This window comes from Lemur catta, chromosome 2, assembly GCF_020740605.2.
Source record: "Lemur catta isolate mLemCat1 chromosome 2, mLemCat1.pri, whole genome shotgun sequence".
In the NCBI taxonomy this organism is placed as follows: Eukaryota; Metazoa; Chordata; class Mammalia; order Primates; family Lemuridae; genus Lemur; species Lemur catta.
Window position 1 is genome coordinate 112,637,976 of NC_059129.1, and position 18,823 is coordinate 112,656,798.

General features: G+C 34.1%; 1 protein-coding gene across 1 annotated transcript in view; it reads right to left on the reverse strand.

Moving 5' to 3' along the window:
- Window positions 1–18,823, reverse strand: part of TRDN (triadin) — a 333,314-nt gene that overhangs the window by 32,144 nt on the left and 282,347 nt on the right. Inside the window, exons 25-29 of the mRNA XM_045544289.1 lie at window positions 5,891–5,917; window positions 5,375–5,404; window positions 1,825–1,854; window positions 645–671; window positions 216–263 (exon numbers count right to left, since the gene is read on the reverse strand). Of these exons, the coding sequence (XP_045400245.1) occupies window positions 216–263; window positions 645–671; window positions 1,825–1,854; window positions 5,375–5,404; window positions 5,891–5,917 (162 nt within the window). The remainder of the gene's footprint in view (window positions 1–215; window positions 264–644; window positions 672–1,824; window positions 1,855–5,374; window positions 5,405–5,890; window positions 5,918–18,823) is intronic.

Consider the following 18,823-nt stretch of genomic DNA (forward strand, 5'->3'; position numbering starts at 1 on the left):
AAGGCATGACTAGCTGTCTAGTTACATATGACTGGTTAAGTTCTCAGTGCAAAAAATATTGTGAAAGATGACTAAACTTGGAAATGTTCTAGAAGCTGATGACTTAGGACATGAATTGTCCCAAATAACTATAGACTTGACTCTAAACTCTTCCTTCTGCTAAAATTAGAATGGTGAGAGACAATATGATACTACAAATACCAACTGCAAAATACCTGGTTTACCATGAGAAACAGTCTTTTCTGGTTTCACTATGTCTTGTTCTGTAAATAACAAAAATAAAATCTTTTCGGGTATTTAGAAGTTTTATAAATTAACATATAATAGATGTACTCTGTGAGTTAGGCCAGTGATTTGTTAAATAGAAAATAACTAACAGCTTTAGTAAATGTAATCATGAAGAAAAAATATTCTTAAATCTTCATGTCATCCTAGTTTATATGTAAAAGTTAAAAGTTTTAGTTCATGAAAACAATAGATCTAGAACTCTTATTTACATTCAAGCAGATATAATTTCCAAAGCATAGGCTGTAATGAAGCATAAATATAAACACATATATTGAAAATATATAATTTTTAAAATATTTCAAATTTTTCTCATAGAAATTCTATATAAGCATTATAGATGAAATTGATATACATACTGTGTATTTGTGCTTTTTCAAATAAAGCTATAAAAGGATAAATAATAACATATTAAATTAAACTAGCTGAAAAATGTAGTATTTAATAACAAATATAAGTCTTAACTGGTACTAGACCTAACTAGTTTAAATGGCATTGGGCTTCTAGTTAAAAAAATAAAAGGGAAAAAATGCAAAATGCCTAAATCTGGTAAAATATACTCACCTGCAGCAAATACATATAATCAGGAAAATAAACCATGATACAGGTGATAGGCATTCATAAGACTTATTACAATACAAATATATTCATTACAAGAGCAACTAGACTCAAGCTTATGATCAATTGCTAGGTAAGCTCTGGTGAGAACTAAAGGGTGAGTTAGCATTGCACATACATGTAGATTTAGATTCTTGAATTTGTTGTATTGATAAATCTTATTAAGTAATTTTTTATAAAGAAGAAATAGCTTCCACAGAGCCTAAGGGTTCTTTTTAACTTGCCTCAGGTGCACAGCTAGTTGGTCCCAGAGCAATGACTTAAACACTCTATAGCAATGTAAAATTGGAAAGGTAACCCTGTTTTTAGGTCAATGATAACTCTTAATAAAATGATAGAGTTAGTCTGGGACAGTCTCTTAATGGGAGCACTCAGGGTTTGAGGCAAATAAGCCATGGGGCAGAATCCTAGCTCCAACATATATTAACTTGAAAATCTTGGAAAAATAAGTTATTTTCTGAACTTGGTCTATTGAACTGTTTCCATAGATATTAAATATATATAACAATTGCCATGCTGCATATTTCTCATAATGACATTCACAGTAAATGTTTGATAAACTCTTATCCTTTTTCCCTTTAAACCCCAATAGTCTAGGATTTTGTGATTTTTATAATTCTAGTGTATTGGCGGAAATAAAGCCACAAATTACATTTAATCATTATTGATTTCGAAAAACCCCAAGAAATGTCTCCTGAAACCTGGAATCTCTATTAGGTTTATTTTAAGTCCATATTCTAGATGTTTTTCTCTATAGAACATTCCCATTTGCACCTAACGCAGTACTGTTAAACCACACCAAGCAACAGAGTGGAACTGGGAGACTCTGTGTGCCTCACCCTAGGTGAAGGTAAGGCTCTTTTCATTCTAAAATGAAGATAATGTCAGTTCTGAATCTATATGAAATAAAAATATTGTTACCTGGTTTTGCTTCTTTTTTAATTTCTGGCTCTGAGGGAGGGAAAGATAGAAAATTAAAAATCTGAAACATAAAACTGGAGTACAAATTCATTTTTAGAAATAATTTTATCTTTTGACTATAATTGCAAAAGAATTTTACTAAAATTTATTCCAGTTTTATGCTGGTTTGTCAATGCTGAATTATTAAACACCCAGCAGTTAGAAATCTGTTATCATTTGTCTGTTATTACATCGTTGTTACTGCTAATTAATTTAAACCTAAATTGTCTACTTTTTCTCAAGATGATTGTTGTAGGAAATACTTCCAAAGTCAACGTAAGATAAATGTTTTGAACACCAAAATTTGGAAAAAACTCTTTGAAACAGATCTAACTGGGTATGTATATTATTTAGGAATTTAGACAAACAGTGTTATGTCTTCAGTGTGTCCCCCTACCAAAAGATATGTTGAGTCCTTACCCACAGTACTCCAAAATATGGCCTTATTTAGAAATAGGGTTGCATAGGTGTAATTAGTTAGGTAAAAACAGGTCATGTTGGAGTAGGGTGGGTCCTTAATCCAATATGACTGGTATCCTCATAAAAAGAAGTGAAGAGGCATATAGAAAGAGACACAAAAGAAGCTGGCCATTTGATGATGAAGAAGAGATTGAAGTGATGCATCTTCACGCCAAGGAGCACCAAGAATTGCTAGCAAACACCAGACACTAGAAGACGCAAAGACAGATTGTCGTCTATAGGTTCGATAGGGACTGTTGCTCTGCCAACATCTTGATTTTGGACTCCTAGCCTCCAGAACTGTGAGAGAATAAATTTCTGTTGTTTTAAGCAACACAATCTGCAGTACTTTATTGCAGCCATCCATGGAAACTAATAGATTTTGGTACAGGGAAGTGGGTGCTGCTGTAAAAAATACCTCTAAGTCTAAAAGTGGTTTGGGAATTGGGTAATGGATAGAGGCTGGAAGAGTTTGGGGCACTTGATTTATCTAGATTGCCTTGAAGAGACCATGGGCAGAAATATTGACATTAAAGGCTATTTTCTGAGGGCTCAGAAAGAAATGAGGAAAGCTATAGAGAAAGCTTCTGTCATCTTAGACTATGTATTTCTGTCTTAGCCCATTTTGTGCACTATAACAGTATATCACAGACTGGGTAATTTAAAGAAAACAAATTTATTTCTTACAGTTATGGAGCTTGGGAAATCCAAGATCAAGGTGACAGTAGGTTTAGTCTCTGACTCTAAGATGGTGCCTTGCTCTGTGTTCTCTAAAGAGGAGAAATGCTGTGTCCTTACATGGAAGAGGGCAAAAGGGGAAGAAAGCAAGCTTCATGAATGCTGCATGAAGCCTCTTTTATAAGAACCTTATTTCCATCACAAGGGAGGTCCTCACGCCTAATCACCTCCTAAAGGCTCCATCTCTTAATATTGTTAAGTTGGCAACACCTGAATTTTGAGGAAATACATTCAAACCATAACAATACATATATTACTGTAAATATGAATGAATACAGTGTTGCTAGAAATAGGAATGCTAAAGGTGCTTCTGGTGAGGTTTCAGAAGGAAATGAGGAACATGTTATTGGATCCTGAAGGAAAGGAGATATTTGTTGCAACACGGCAAAGAATGTGGCTAAATTGTGTTTTTCTGTTGGGTAGGGGGATAGAATTTGTAAGTGAATAACTTGGATATTTAGCTAAGGAAATTTCCGAGCAAAGTCTGGAAGGTGCAGACTTATTTCTCCTTGTTCCTTAAAATAGAATGTGAAAAGAAAGATAAAGAAAACCTGTTAAGAACAAGGGAACTGGCACTTCATGATCTGAAAAATTATCAGCCTACTTAAACAGTGTGCCCAGGAGACAGGGCCAAGGTGTAGCTGGACAAACTTTCACTAAAGAGATTAGGTGTATGCCTCAGGGGTCCAATCAACCATCTCAGTAGAAGACAGAAATATAGGTGTGGTAATACAGGAAAGATCTATGATAGACTCTTATCTAGTGGCTTAGGCACCCATGAATTAAGTGAGAGATTGGTCAGGTCTTTGAGAGCTTTATACGAACATAAACAGACTTGACAAAAAGGGACAGAGACAGGATGAAATGAAGGGATAATGACTCTAAGATCAGGGCCATGAATTCAAAGGCCTGGAATTATGGGATCTCCTTTGGCAGAGAGGGCAGGGCTGTCACCCCGGTGAGCTAAGAGAGCAGAATCACTGTCCTACCAGGCTAGGAGAACAAAGCATTGAGCCAGAAAAGATATTTTGAGGCCTTTAAATTTGCTAAGTTTTGGATTTGTTTGGGTCCTATGACCTCTTTTTTTCCTTCCAATTTCTCCCTTTTGGAATGGGAATGTCTATCCTATGCCTGTCCCATAATTTTATTTTAGAAGCAGATAATTTATTTTATAGCTTCACAGGTTCACAGATGAAGAAGAATTTTGTTGCAGGAAGACTCAAACTCCAGTTTTTATGCATAACAGATTTAGATAATTAATGAGATTTCAGACTTTCAGCTGATATTTAGATAAAATTTTGGATTTAGAGTTGATGTTAGAAAGGGCTAAGTCTTTCAGAGACATTGGGATGGGGTGAATATATTTCACACATAGAAGGACATGAATTCTGGGGAGGCCAGAGGATGGACTATTATGGGTTGAATTGTGTCTCCCCAAAAGATACACTTAAGTCCTAATCTCCAGTACCTCAGAATGTGATCTTGTTTGGAAATAGGATCATTGCAGATGTAATTAGTGAAGATGTAGTCACAGGGGAGTAGGGTGGATCTCTAATCCAATATGACTGGTATACTATGAGAAGAGGAGAAGAGATACAGAGAGAGATAGAGTCACAAAAGGAGAAGATGACCATGTAATGGAGGAGGCAGAGCATGAAGTGATGCATCTACAAGTCAAGGAGCACCAAGGATTGCCAGCAGCACCGAAAGCCAGAAAATGCAAGGAAGGATTATTCCCTACAGGTTTCAAAGGAAACATGGCCCTATTGACAGCTTGATTTTGGACTTCTAGTTTCCAGATATGTGAAAGAACAAATTCTGTTGTTCTAAGCTATCCCATTTGTGGTATTTTATTACAGCAGCCTTACAACACTAATACAATTAGGAAATATTAACCAAAAATTTAACTGTTCTCAGAATCAGATTGCTGTGTGTTCTTTTGAAAAAATTTCTGCTACCTACTTCAGCCTTTGGAAATGTATATCTGACCCAGGAGGCCCCAAAAAGACATGGGTGAGAGCAGGTGTTTTTCTGATAGAATGTCTGTGTTCTACAATAGTAGTAGTCAATTCACTTAGTCAATGACTTCTGATCCATATAAATTTCTCAGAGATTTTACCTATGTAAATACAGTTTTTTCTAGAATAGGCAGCATAGATAAATATATATTTTGTTTGTTTTATCCTTTTAATATTGGCCAAGGATAAAATTTGGTATAATATTTGCACTACGACATGATATTTGCAAAGAAATATTGTACTATTCATTATAAATATGGACTGCATGTATGAATCTATACCTAAAATATACATACTTGGCTTCTCTTCTTTTTTTACTTGCAGCTCTGAAAATAAGAGGTGAACATTAGTAAAAATGATTACAGAAAGATATTTATTTCTTACACTCATGCTATTTCTTTTATATATTATTAATTGCTTTTTAATATGTCATATTAACTTATTTTTCTTATGATTGTGGCAAATTAATACAAACAGACAAGTAAAGGTCCCTAATTATCAATCACAATGAGAATTATTTTCAGGAAAAGTGGAAATGTAAGCTAATGTTTTTAATGACAAGGTAAGGAAAGGTGTTGGTTTGAACTCCGATGAGTAAAGAATGAAGAAAAATTTCAGCATAGCATATCCTTAGAAACACACTTAGGAGAATAGGCACATTCTCTACACAAAACAGTTAAGCCTTTGTTTTAAGCAAAATATTCAATATGGAATCAGAGGATGAGTAAAGGCATGCATTTTATTATTTATGTATTCATGTATGTGTTAATATTTGTATATTTATTTATTTATTTGGCATGCAGATAACATACGTGGAGGTTTAGGCTTGACTTCTTTGCCTAGAAGAAGTTTAAAAATTATTAAAGACTGAGTCATACAATGCTTATTAAATTGATAATATTGAATATAAAATATTATGTATTTGAAAATCAAAATCAAACAATGTAGACCCCAGTTATCCTTCTTTATTGAAATTCTATAACATATGTAATTTAATGTCCATGGCCAAGTTACTAATTAAAGAATAATTTCAAATAATAAAACTCTTAATTTTATTGCACCATTAAAAAATAATTTGCTCCTAAACTCTTGTGTGCAATGTTAACTTTCTAACCTAATATTAAGAAAGAACAAACATAATGTTATTTTGAGAAGTTACTTTTAACCCTTCATTATCCAAAAGGAAAAATGTAAGACTATCATTTTCATTTCCATTAAAATTATCAATGTGTTTTCTGCCTCAGTATAATATATTAAAATGATTGCTGCTGAATTTGGAGCTTTTGATGACTAGAAATATATTAGACACTTTAACTGCATGTTGAATCCTCATTTCACAGATTGGCAATTTTTTTTCTGTAAGTTAGATAGTATATATTTTCAGGTTTTGGGCCATATGGTCTCTGTCACAATCCTTCAACTGTGTCATTATAGAACAGAAGCAGCCATAGACAGTAATGTAAATGAATAGGATTGGCTGTGTTCCAATAAAACTGTATTTATAAAATCTGGTGGCCAGTCTGTGGGCCATTTTGTTAACCTGTGCTCTATCCACATTCAGTCTTAATTTTCTTTCTTTTTCACACCAACAGAAATTTGGATAGTCAACAAAAACAACTTTCTTTGATTCTGTGTTTTCTTATAAATGCCATCTGCTATCTTTTCATCACTGCTCAACTCAACTTTTTAAGAATATCATTTTTACTTGCTTTTTCTACTTCTTGACTCCCATTTAAATCTAGTTTCTAGTTCTACCATTCCATTTATCAGGTCTCTCTGGTCACCAATTCCCCCCTACTTGCCAAGATCAATGAAGATATTTAACCATACTGAGCACTCTCTCCTTCTTTTTAAATCCTTGTTCACTTGGCTCCTGGGAAGGGTAAGCATAATGTACTATATTGTAGTAGAATATCAATATTGCCTTCTTTTACTCTCAAAATTATCCTAGTGACTTCCACTTCTAGCTAAGATAACATAGCAGAGACCTGATTAGTCCTCACACTGGAAACTAAGGAAAACAGATAAAATATATAAAACAATAGTTTTAACAGTATTGGACATCAGACAACAAAGAACAGTGATCTTTGAGTGATGGGAAACAAATAACACAAGCCCTACGATTGCTTCGGTTTAATGCTTTGAGAAATTTACAAGGCCTTAGTGCAGGAATGGTGTTGATTAGATGGAGCTGGGAATCTGGAAAGGCTAAGACAGGCAGAGACCACAGGTCAATGTAAGGTAAAGCAGAGAGGACAAAGAGTTCTGGAGATGTGTGAAAGGTCCCCTTTAAGTCTTCAGATGAGCACTGACCAACATCTACATGCACATGAGGAAGGCCGGGGAAAGAAACAGTGGAAAGAATAATAAAGTTTTATAAGCCTGGGAGTTGGATAGTGCCAATCTTCCAACTTTGTTCTTTGTCTTCAGTATTGTGTTTTCTATTCTGGGACTTTTTCCATTCCACACGAACTTCAGAAATCAGTTTGTTGATAACCACAAAATAATTTTATGGAATTTTGATGAAGATTGCATTAAAATTATAGGTCAATTTGGAAAGAACTAACACCTTAATAACATTGAATCTTCCCATCCATGAGCATGGACTATTTCTTTATTTAATAGATGTTCTTTGACTTTTTTCATTAGAGTTTTGTTCCCCTCACTTTTTATTTGACTAACTTTTACTTAGGGCTCAGCTCAGCTATCTCTTCCTCACAAAGCTTTATCTGATGAAGTTGGATTGCTTTTCCCCTTTATGTACTAATATTACTTTGTAATCTCTTCATTATTATGTTGATCATAATCTACGGTGTATATATATCGATGTAAGTGAATGCCTTCCCTACTAGACTGTGAGATATTTGAGGTTAGAGGTCATATGTACCCATCACCGTATCCAGGCAACTGGTGCAATGCCTAATATATGGTTATATGATAGGCATTCAATTATTGTTTGTTCATTAGATAAATAAATAAAATAATGAAACCCAAAGAAGGTAAATAAATGGAGAAATAGAGCAAAGAAAAAATGAACATAGGAAAGCATAAATTCAGGAGTTACATTTGTACACAAAATGTATGTTTCAGTTACTGCATAATTTCTTTGATTTGGAATGCAAATTTACCTGTCATCTTTCTGGTACTCAGGCAAAGATAAAAAGCACAAAGATTATACAATTCACAATGTTCTTAAGATATAAATACCTAAGTTGTTTAAGAGAAGCAGAGCAATCACAGGTAACGATACTTGATATAAATTTGTTTTATGGGTTCTCAGAATAAAAGCCTGCATAATGTAGTAAATAACATCCTTGGCAATAGTCTTGCCCTAAATATGTAACAGTTTTCATAGGACTCCACCTACTGTTCTCAACATGCACTAGGGGCACTATACCAAGTACAGCTCAATAGGAGAAAAGTTACTTTGGGCCTAGGAAATGTGACTCAGGTACACAGCTACATACTCTGACTAAATGTAAGGATAGAATTATAGCGACTCTATGCAGAGATATTTGAAGGGATAAATAATCATGTTTATTTTTGATAATCTAATGCATCTATTGATATAATCCTCTACAGTGGTCCCCAACATTTTTGGCACCAGGGACCAGTTTCATGGAAGATAATTTTTCCATGGACTGGGGGAACTAGGGGGGTGCTTTTGGGATGATTCAAGTGCATTATATTTATTGTGCAGTCAAATCTCTCTTCTAATGATAATCTGTATTTGCAGCCACTCCCCAGCACTAGCATCACCCCCTCAGCTCCACCTCAGATCATCAGGCATTAGATTCTCATCAGGAGCACACAACTAGATCCTTTGCATGAGCAGTTTGCAGTAGGGTTCGTGCTCCTGTGAGAATCTAATGCCACTGCTGATCTGACAGGAGGTGGAGCTTATTCAGTGATGCGAGCAATGGGGAGTGGCTGTAAATACAGATGAAGCTTCGCTGGCTCGCCTACTGCTCACCTCACGCTGTGCAGCCTGATCTGTGGCCTGGGGGTTGGAGACCGCAGCTCTAAGAAACATGCACAAAACACACATAGAAACACAACATGTGCAAATGTGAGAGTGTTCAATTGTGCTCTTGAATCCCAGTCAAGGTAAGAAATTCGTGATTTAAAATTTCTATTTATTCATAAAACCAGGTTGTGATAAATACTGGAGAACTCTCTTTTCCCACAAAGCTGTCTATTATGAAATCTGGGGTTCAGAGTTAGTTGTTCACATGCTATCTCCTGTATCCACTTATTTCCAAGTTCAACTGCATTGGCAGTCACGTAACGTCTCTCTAGCTATTCTACTATTTTCTTTATACTATGTGTTATGTGTTGATTTGTGTCTCCCCAAAATATATGTGGAAGTCCAAACATCCAGTGCCTGGTAGATGTGAACTTGTTTGAAAATAGGGACTTTGCAGATACAATCAAGTTAGGGTAAGATCATTAGGGTAAGCCCTAATCTAATCTAAGTGGCATTCTTTCTAAAAGAGGTAAAGAGACATCGAGATGCACAAATGCATTTAAGGAAGATGATATGAAGACACACAGGGAGAACCCCATGTGATAAGAGAGGCGGATATTAGAATGATGTAGCCACAGGCCCAGGGCAACCAATGTTGCCAGCAATACCAGATAGATCCTATAAGAAAGGCGTGGAACAGATCCTTCCTAGAGCCCTCAGAGACAACATGGTCCTGCCAACACCTTGATTTCAGACTTCTGCTCTCCAGAACTCTGAGAGAATATATTTCTGTTGCTTTAAGTGTCATAGTTTTGGGCACTTATTATAATGGCCCTAGGAAACTAACGTACTAAGACAGTGCTTGTCTTTGTTTTGTGCTGCTATAACAGAATACCAGGCATATGGTAACTCATAAAGAAAATAAATTTATTTTTTGCAGTTCTAGAGACTTATAAATCTGATACCAAAGTGCCAACATCTGGCAAGGGCCTTCTTGCTGTGCTTTCCCATGGTGGAAGATAAGAGGGTGAGAGAGGTCAAGAAGGAGAAAGAAGAGGACAAAACTTGCCTTGTTATAACAAACCCACTCCCATGATAATGGCATTAATTCATTCATGAAGGTGGAGCCCTCATGGCCTAATCACTTCTCATCAGGCCCTACCTCTCAACACCACTGAGTTGGGGATTAAAGTTTCAATACCTGCTTTTGGGGAGGGTGGGCCCATTCAAACTATAGCAGTGCTTCAGTCCAACACTGCTTCTCTCCATAATATCAAGAACATTCAAATAGGTCATGAAGACACAGGCTTCCTCCCACCACTCTTCTTTCAACTCTGCAGCAGGAGAGATTTTCTAAAATGCACGTCTTGTCATTTCACATATCACATCTTTTCCTTAAGCATGCACCGTCATTATTAGTCCAATTGTCTCTGCCTGGCCCATGAGGTTACTGATGAATCTAATTGATGTTTATCTCATCATTCTCTTATCTCTGTTAACCACTTTGTACTCAGCCACACTGAACTATTGCATTTCTAATAACCAACAAGTTCTCTTTGCATCTGGGATAGTATATATACTGATCTCTCTGTCTACAGCATTGTTTCTCTTTCTTCAATTGACTAAATTTGGTTTATTATTCAAATGTTACCCAAAAAACAAGCTGCACTAGATACCTTTTCCTTCTTCCCTCAGTCTGAGTTAGGTGCATCTTTCATATTCCAATAGTATTCCTTCCTTATCTTTATCCTAGCACCAAACATACTGTACCGAAATGTCTGCTTGCTTATCTCCTCCTATATCCTATAACTTCCATATATGCAAGAATTGTGGTATTTCCAAAGTTCAACATGGTTCCTGGAATATTGGAATTTATCAATAAATTTATGTTTGGATGAATTAAACGAATACCTATGGTGCAAATTGGCACTAGAAACTGATCACTAAAAACTTGCTGGGGTACATGACTCCCTTTAAGGCCATGAGATCCTTGCTGCTGACAGGCCAGATGTTGACCAAAAGAAGGATAATCATTTTGTTCCAATATATAAGTAAATTAATAACTGAGGGATCAAAGTTATCCAAATTAGAACATAGTAATGATACCTTAAGTCTGGAAAAAATATAAGTTGGATATAACCAAATGTTCAGTCCATAAAGTCCTAATAAATAGAATTTCTAACTTTAAGTAACATATCTTTCAGATAATCTCTTCAAAATGAGCTTGTTACTTTTAAATGATTGAACTCATTGTGGGAAAATCAGTTTACTGTAATTCAATTAAATATTGAATTGTATTTGGAGTAGTAAATCTTAAATAATTTCTGCAACAATTAGGTAGCAGTTCCAATTATTTCTGACATCCAGTACTAGTTCATGCCCTTGAATCTATGTCATCTTCATTAGGAACATGTGTTTTTCTGTTTCCTACAAGGAGGAACAAGCATGTCTTACACAAGTGGTATCAGTTCATTAATTTACAAGCCAAAAAAATAAATAAAAGAGAACATTCCTGTTTTACGCCACTGGATATTTTTTTCAGATGTACTGATAAATTGTTTGATATCCTAATAAATGATTTCTGATATAGTAATAAATTATTATCTAATATATTAATATGTTATTCACACAGATTTTGAATTTCAAAATAATATTAAGTTTCAGGTTTTATATATGTATCAATAGTCAGGATTTTATATTAAACTTAGGTCTCCATAGTTTATCCAGGAGTCATTAAAGTGAATATTGTCAATAAAGGCTTTTAAGTAATCTCTTTCGTAACAGGTTCCTCTCTAAGGTGATTAATTGTTTAATAGTGATCAATAGTGAAGTAATTTCATTTAATAATTTTTCATATTCACTTATCTTTAAATAACTTTAACATATTTTTAAAAGTTACTTGTCAAATTAATATATTAATTTATTAATGAAGTAATTTTGCATGTTATATTTATCTTAAACTGTTTAACCTGCTCTATGATATAATAAAAATATACCAGAAATCAATCAAAAGTGCCCTAAAGCCTACACATTATGTGGTTGTTTAGAATTTGCATTTTAAAGGCGGAAAACAGTAATATAAGTGAGAAACTGAACTTCCACGAATTTATTCACAAAGTTTATAATTTAGTTAATTATATCACAGAAACTGCCTCGTTACTGGATCTAATGATCAAATTAGGTTCCCCCACATAGAGATTTATTATACTTTAATTTTTTCAAGACAATTGACATGATTACCATAAAATTTGAATTTTGTAAAATCTATAAATATAACATTATTTTAGGCATAGAATACATATGAAGATCTTCACTGGAAACATTTCATTTAAATAATCTTACAGAAAGTATCATTTTAAATAAAGTTTAATTCAAGGTAATAATTTGATATAAGAGCAGTAGAACCTTACAAATTTTATAACGCATTATGAAAGAATGGGGCAGCAGGCAATAGGGGTAAGCAACAAAGGAGCCAAGCAAAGGTTCATCCTTCTCTGCTGCATCTCTTTTAATAAAAGGATTTGTTCTATAAAATTTGGATTCAGTCAAAAAGCCACACTCAAGGATCTGGAGGCCACATGTAGCCCCAAGGCCCTAGGCCCTCAACCTCTTCCTCACACGTTTACAAAATAAAAACACTAGGTTTCATAAATTGTCCAGGGTATGTGTGTCTGTGTTTTCCCACTGAGAAGTCCTTGTCAGTGTAGGTACTAGTGCAGTGGTCCTCAAAGTTTACCTCCCAGAGTAGCAGCAGCAGCAGCAGCATCACCTGGGAAGTTGTTAGAAATGCAGTTTCTTGTACCTCACGCCAGAACTACTGAATCAGAAACTCTGGAGATGGAGCCCAGTAATTTGTCATTTAATAGCATTCTCAGGTAATTCTGATGACTCCTTAGGCATATGAATTATTGTCCTGACGGGATAAAAATCAGCATTTGCCAAGATACAGTGCATATGAGGCTGATTTTTTAGTGATTTGCTAATCTGTGGATAAGAAGCACATAATAAAGAGTGCAAAGAGGTCCTAATAATTGAATCTCACCAATAAAATCTAAATGTTCTTTAACTCTTTTACATTCCCAATTTATGATCTCATACATTCAGTTAAGAGGATATTGGACCAGTTTCAAATCTGAGGAAACCACAGGGAAACACATATGCAGATATATTAATGAATACAGTTCTGTATATGTCTGTCTATCCAAGGTCTAAGCCTATATATTACTTAAGGTCCATATTTAGGCAGCAATAGTAACCACAAGTGTAGATTGTTTGTTGGATGACAATTCTGTAAGACAAGAGTTGTGAAACAACAGCATCACCTAGAAACTCATTAGAAATGTAAATTCAACCCTCTAGGTGTACTTGATACATGTTGAAGTTTGAGAACTATTGTTTGATAACCATAGTCACATTTGTTAACAGTGTTCATGTAACATAAAGGTATGACTATTTTTCATAATTCTGAGTCCAAGCTATTTGTATATATCACATTTCAGCAAATAAGCCTTAATTAGAGTCAGAGAGGAAGCTTTCAATCTGCTAAGATGTAAATGGATAAAGCTAAAAAGAGAGCATGCTTGTGTTGATTGTGATGTGTCAACTTTTCAGTCTCGATGACAGTAATATTTTGTTCAGACATTTGGGACTGAGATCTGTAAAACATATGATGTGAAATCAAATTTATATAACAAAAAGTGTTCATTTTTACAAAGTAAATCAAATAGTGACCTCGATATTCTTGTGGAGGTAGTAATTGGCTCTATATCAAGGAATACATTTTAAATAGTAGGTGGCAATATAAAAAGTATTCATATGTTTATTTTAATTATAGAAATTTTAGTTTTTTATTTTTATTATAGTTTTTATATTATATGTATTTCCAAAATTTCTTTAGTTGTTTTAAAAGCAAATAAAACATCAATGTAATATTTTCCATTTCTATTCTAATATGCATAAATTATTTTTGAAAATAAAAAGGTCATATTTAATGATTTAAAAAGGGAACTAAAAGGGAAAAAGAGTCAAAAATATTCTAAAGTATTAGATTTATGAATAATAAAAGTCATGGCAGTTTGAAATTGTAGCTATGAAAGAATATGTTGTCTACATTTATAAAATTTTGAATGTAACATCTGATCAAAGCAATAAAATTTTGACCTAGTACAATCAGAAATGATTTATTATGTAGTACACCGGGACAAGCCACAAGTAAGAGTTAAGTCTTGGGTTCTAGTTCTCACTTGGACACTCATTTGCTATGGAACCTTGAGGTGGCCATTTAACCTGCTTGGTTCCTCTGTTTCCAAAAAGAAAAGAAATGGAGAAAGTTACATTAGATAATGTCTAAGATCTTATCCAGTCCTAAAGTAATATGTTTATGTTAAATTTTAATTTAAATTTTCAACACAATTTCTATCAAAATTCCAATGTTATTTTTCACAGAAATAGAAAAAAAATTCTAAAATTTTTATGGAACCAGAAAAGACTTCAAATAGCCAAAGCAATTTCGAATAAAAAGAATAAAGCTAGAGACATTACACTCCCTGATTTCAAAATATACTATAAAGCTGTTGTAACCAAAATTGTATGGTACTGGCATAAAAACAGATACATTGACCAATGGAACAGGACAGAAAGCCCAGAAACAAGCCTGTGGATTTATAGTCAATTGATTTTCAACAAAGCTGCCAAGCACATACAATGAAGAATAAATAGTTTTTTTAATTAATGGTGCTGGGAAAACATGCAAATGAATGAAATTGGATCCTTATTGTACACCATATAAAAAATCAGCTCAAAATGGATAAAAGACTTAAACATAAGATTTGAAACCATAAAGCTACCAGATGAGAACATGGGAAAAATTTCATGACATTGGTCTGGATTTCTTGGATACAATTCAAAAGCACAAGCAACAAAAGCAAAAATAGACAAATTGGATTGCATGAAACTAAAAGGATTCTGCACAGCAAAGGGAACAATTAACAAAGTGAAGAGACAACCCATAAAATGAGAGAAAATATTTGTAAACCATACTTCTGATCAAGGGGTAATTTCCAAAATATATAAAGAACTCACACATCTCAGCAGCAAGAAAACAAAAAATCTGATTTAAAAATGAGCAAAAGCTCTGAACAAACTCTTCTCAAAAGAAGATACGTGAATAACCAACTATACACACATTCATACACACACACACACTCAACATTTCTATTTATCTGGGAAATTTAAATTAAAACCATGGTGAGATATCACCTCATACCTGTTAGAATGGCTATTGTCAACAAGACAAATGATAAGTTTTGGTAAGAATATGGAGAAAAAGGAATCCTTGTATACTGTTAGTGAGAATGTAAATTAGTACAGGGTTTGGAAAATAGTATGGAGGTTCCTCAAAAAACTAAAAATACAATTGCCAGATGATCCAGTAATCCCACATCTGGGTATATCCAATGGAATTAAAATCAATATGTTGAAGATACATCTGCAGTCCTATCATTTCAGCATTATTCACAATAGCTCAGATACAGAAGCAAATTATATGTCCATCAACAAATGGATGGGAAAAGAAAATTTGGTATATAAACAATAGAATAGTACACAGCCTTAAAAAAGAAGGAAATTCTATCATTCACAAAGACATGGATGGAACTGTAGGATATCATGTTGAGTGAAATAAGCCAGGCCCAGAAAGACAAATACTGTACGATCTCATCCATGTCAATCTCACAGAAACAGAGAATAGAAAGGTGGTTGCCAACGGCTGGAGAAGAGGGAGAGGGATGGGGAAAGGGAGAGATGTTGATCAAAGGGAACAAAGTTTCAGTCGGATTAGAGGAATAAGTTTTAGTGATGTATTGCACTGCATAGTGACCACAGTTAATAATGATGCATTGCGTATTTCAATATTGGTAAAGGAATAGATTTTTAATGTTCTAACCCCCCAAAATGATAAGTTGGTGAGGTGATGGATGTGTTAATCAGCTTGACTGAATCTTTCTACAATGTATACATAGATTGGAGCATCACATTATACTCCATAAATATACACAATTAATATTTGCCAATTAAAAATAATTTTTTTTTTAAAAAAGGTGTATGGATGGTAAATAAAAAACTTTTAAAAATGTATTAATTTAAATCTCAGGAATAAATCATTTAATATGGGGACACAGTTTGGATAAAAATCAACCTGGAATGTTGCAGCATTAATTCCTACTGGGTTTATTGCTCTTTAGGAACTATGTTTACTCAGTTCCTGATAGATTTTCTGATGTGAGAGCATGTTTAAATCTAAAAGCATATTAACAAATCTTTTTTTTTAAGACCAGTGATTCTTATTCCAGATATATCTATGCCTATAACTATTTAGTACAGAGCAGAAGCTGTCTCTGCTGGGGATATACATCTCAGCCATAAAGAACCACCTAACAGGCACTTCACCATTTAAATTGACTTGGAGATTAATATCTAAACTTTGTGCCACATATAATGAATGAGCAAGACATTTCAGGGAAGTAAGAAAATATCACAAAGACTTTTATAGGGTGTAGAAATTATATTACATTTTACTAGAAGCCATTATTACTCAGCTACATGTTTTATGAGATTGTCTAATCTTTTAATTATCAAGATTAAAATGGAAGAGGTATAAATGTTAAATATATAAAATACATTATAAAACTCTAAAAGGAAATGCTTTCTGGTCTGCATATGAATTTGAGTAAATGTTCTTTTTTTTTTTTTCTTTTTCCTATAGAAGTATTCTCTTACAGAGGCATTCTCATTTGTCGAATGTAATGTAAGCAGTTAATTGACTGAAATAATTATATACTATTATTTATATAATTGTAGAAATATATTTTATAAGTTTAATGGAAAATCATGTGAGTGCTAGTATCATGTATACAGCGATAGAAATCAGGGAAAGAAGTGATAATGCTGTGAAAATTGCCCTTCAGTCTCCCAAGAGCCATTTGGTAAGCAAGAATTGCCTCTGACAATGAGAACTCAATTCCTGGAGGAATTTTTATTTCATGTTAGGACAGATAGAAATGTGGTCTTATAGGTAAGAAGTAACCATAACAACAATAAGAAGTAATAATTCATGGCTTCATTTATTTTTAAAAGCAACAATATTTGCCAGTATGATAGGATAGTGTTTGAAACTAAAGTCTGTTGTATGAAGGCCCTGTGGCTGATGTGACTTTTTCATCCTCATTGGCTATGCACTGGCTATGAATTGTGCTAAGTTTTCTAGGCACCCATAAATTTGTTAATTTTCTTGAGGCTGTACTGCCATAAATTTCTATGAAATATTTGTACTTGTTATTCAAGCACCCTACTATTGACTATTCTGTTCTTACAATCTGTCTCAGATGATTACCTTATGTTTTGCCTCAAATGAGTGGTGAGAAACCCGGTAGGTCCTGGCCCTTGATGTTCAAAGGCATTTAACGCGATGTTGAAGAGACTGTTCAGCAGCAAATGTTTTGTTTGCACCATGATCAAGCATGAGAGATTAGAGGAAGTTAATAGAAAATCAATAGAGAAGTAGAGGTGATTAATCAGAAACATTACCTTGAAGCTTTTTAAAAATTTATATAGCACTTGGTATTGCATTGAGATCACACCAGGATTATTCAACTATTCAACATTCATTCAGCAAGCATTGAAACAACATTAGTACATGCGAAACACTTCAGTCCCCCAAGAATATTTAGCCTATCAGGCTTACCTATCAATTAAAATGGAATTCTTATGGATAAGCTTAATTCCTGTCAGAGCCATAGAAATGAGATTTGGTTGAAATGTCAAACTAAACACATTTCCTTCAAAGAGCTTGCAAAAGAATATAAATTCCAGATATCACACATCCTTTGAAAACATGGGAAAGGATAAAATATAATAGGATAAACGTACCTATTCCACCATTGACCCTCATATTTAACTTTATAAAGGAAAGTGGATATATCTCAGGAAATTAAAACTTAATAAATCCAAAATTGAATTCATAATCTACTATTCCCTCCTCCAAACATGTTTCATATATAGACAAATGATACCACATTCCAGGAGGCTAGACAGCATCCAAGATTCCTCTCCATGCTCTGCCACCCCTGTTCAAGAGCCCAGAATCCTGATGAATCTATTTCCTAAATATATCTTGAGTATGCCCTCACCTCTCCATTTCATCCTCAGTTTCTGCCTTATTATAGCCTCAAATATATCATTTCAATCCTTGTTTCCTTTCTCACCTTATTTCCTTTTCCTCTTTTTGCCACATCTCACCATTCCATGCTCATATATTAGGACTCAGCTCAGCCTTCACTTCCCTCTGCAAGAAAGCCTTTCCCAATCTCCTTCCAGGATGGGGTATAGGCACCTAATTTGTACTGTCAGCATCCTATATAAAGCATTGTCCCTGTACATAACATTTATTTGCAATAATTTGTAATTATTCATTTGTCCCCCCAAATAAGTTGTGAAATTCACTAAGCAGAGACTGAAGCCATCACCTTTGTATTTTTAGCACTTGTGCGTCATCACATGTAATCAACAATAATTGTCTCTAATGAACAAGTGACAACACCATGTAAAATGGAAGATTGATCTGCTGAGAAATGTGCACACCAAACACACTCCCTCTAACAAATCATCAAAAATGCTGTTAAAATATTTGGGAGGAGTTGTAAAAAAGAGTTCTTTTAAACTCGGAAGCCCTTCACTGAAACATACTATTAACAAAAATCTTACTATTTTCCCTCTACATAGA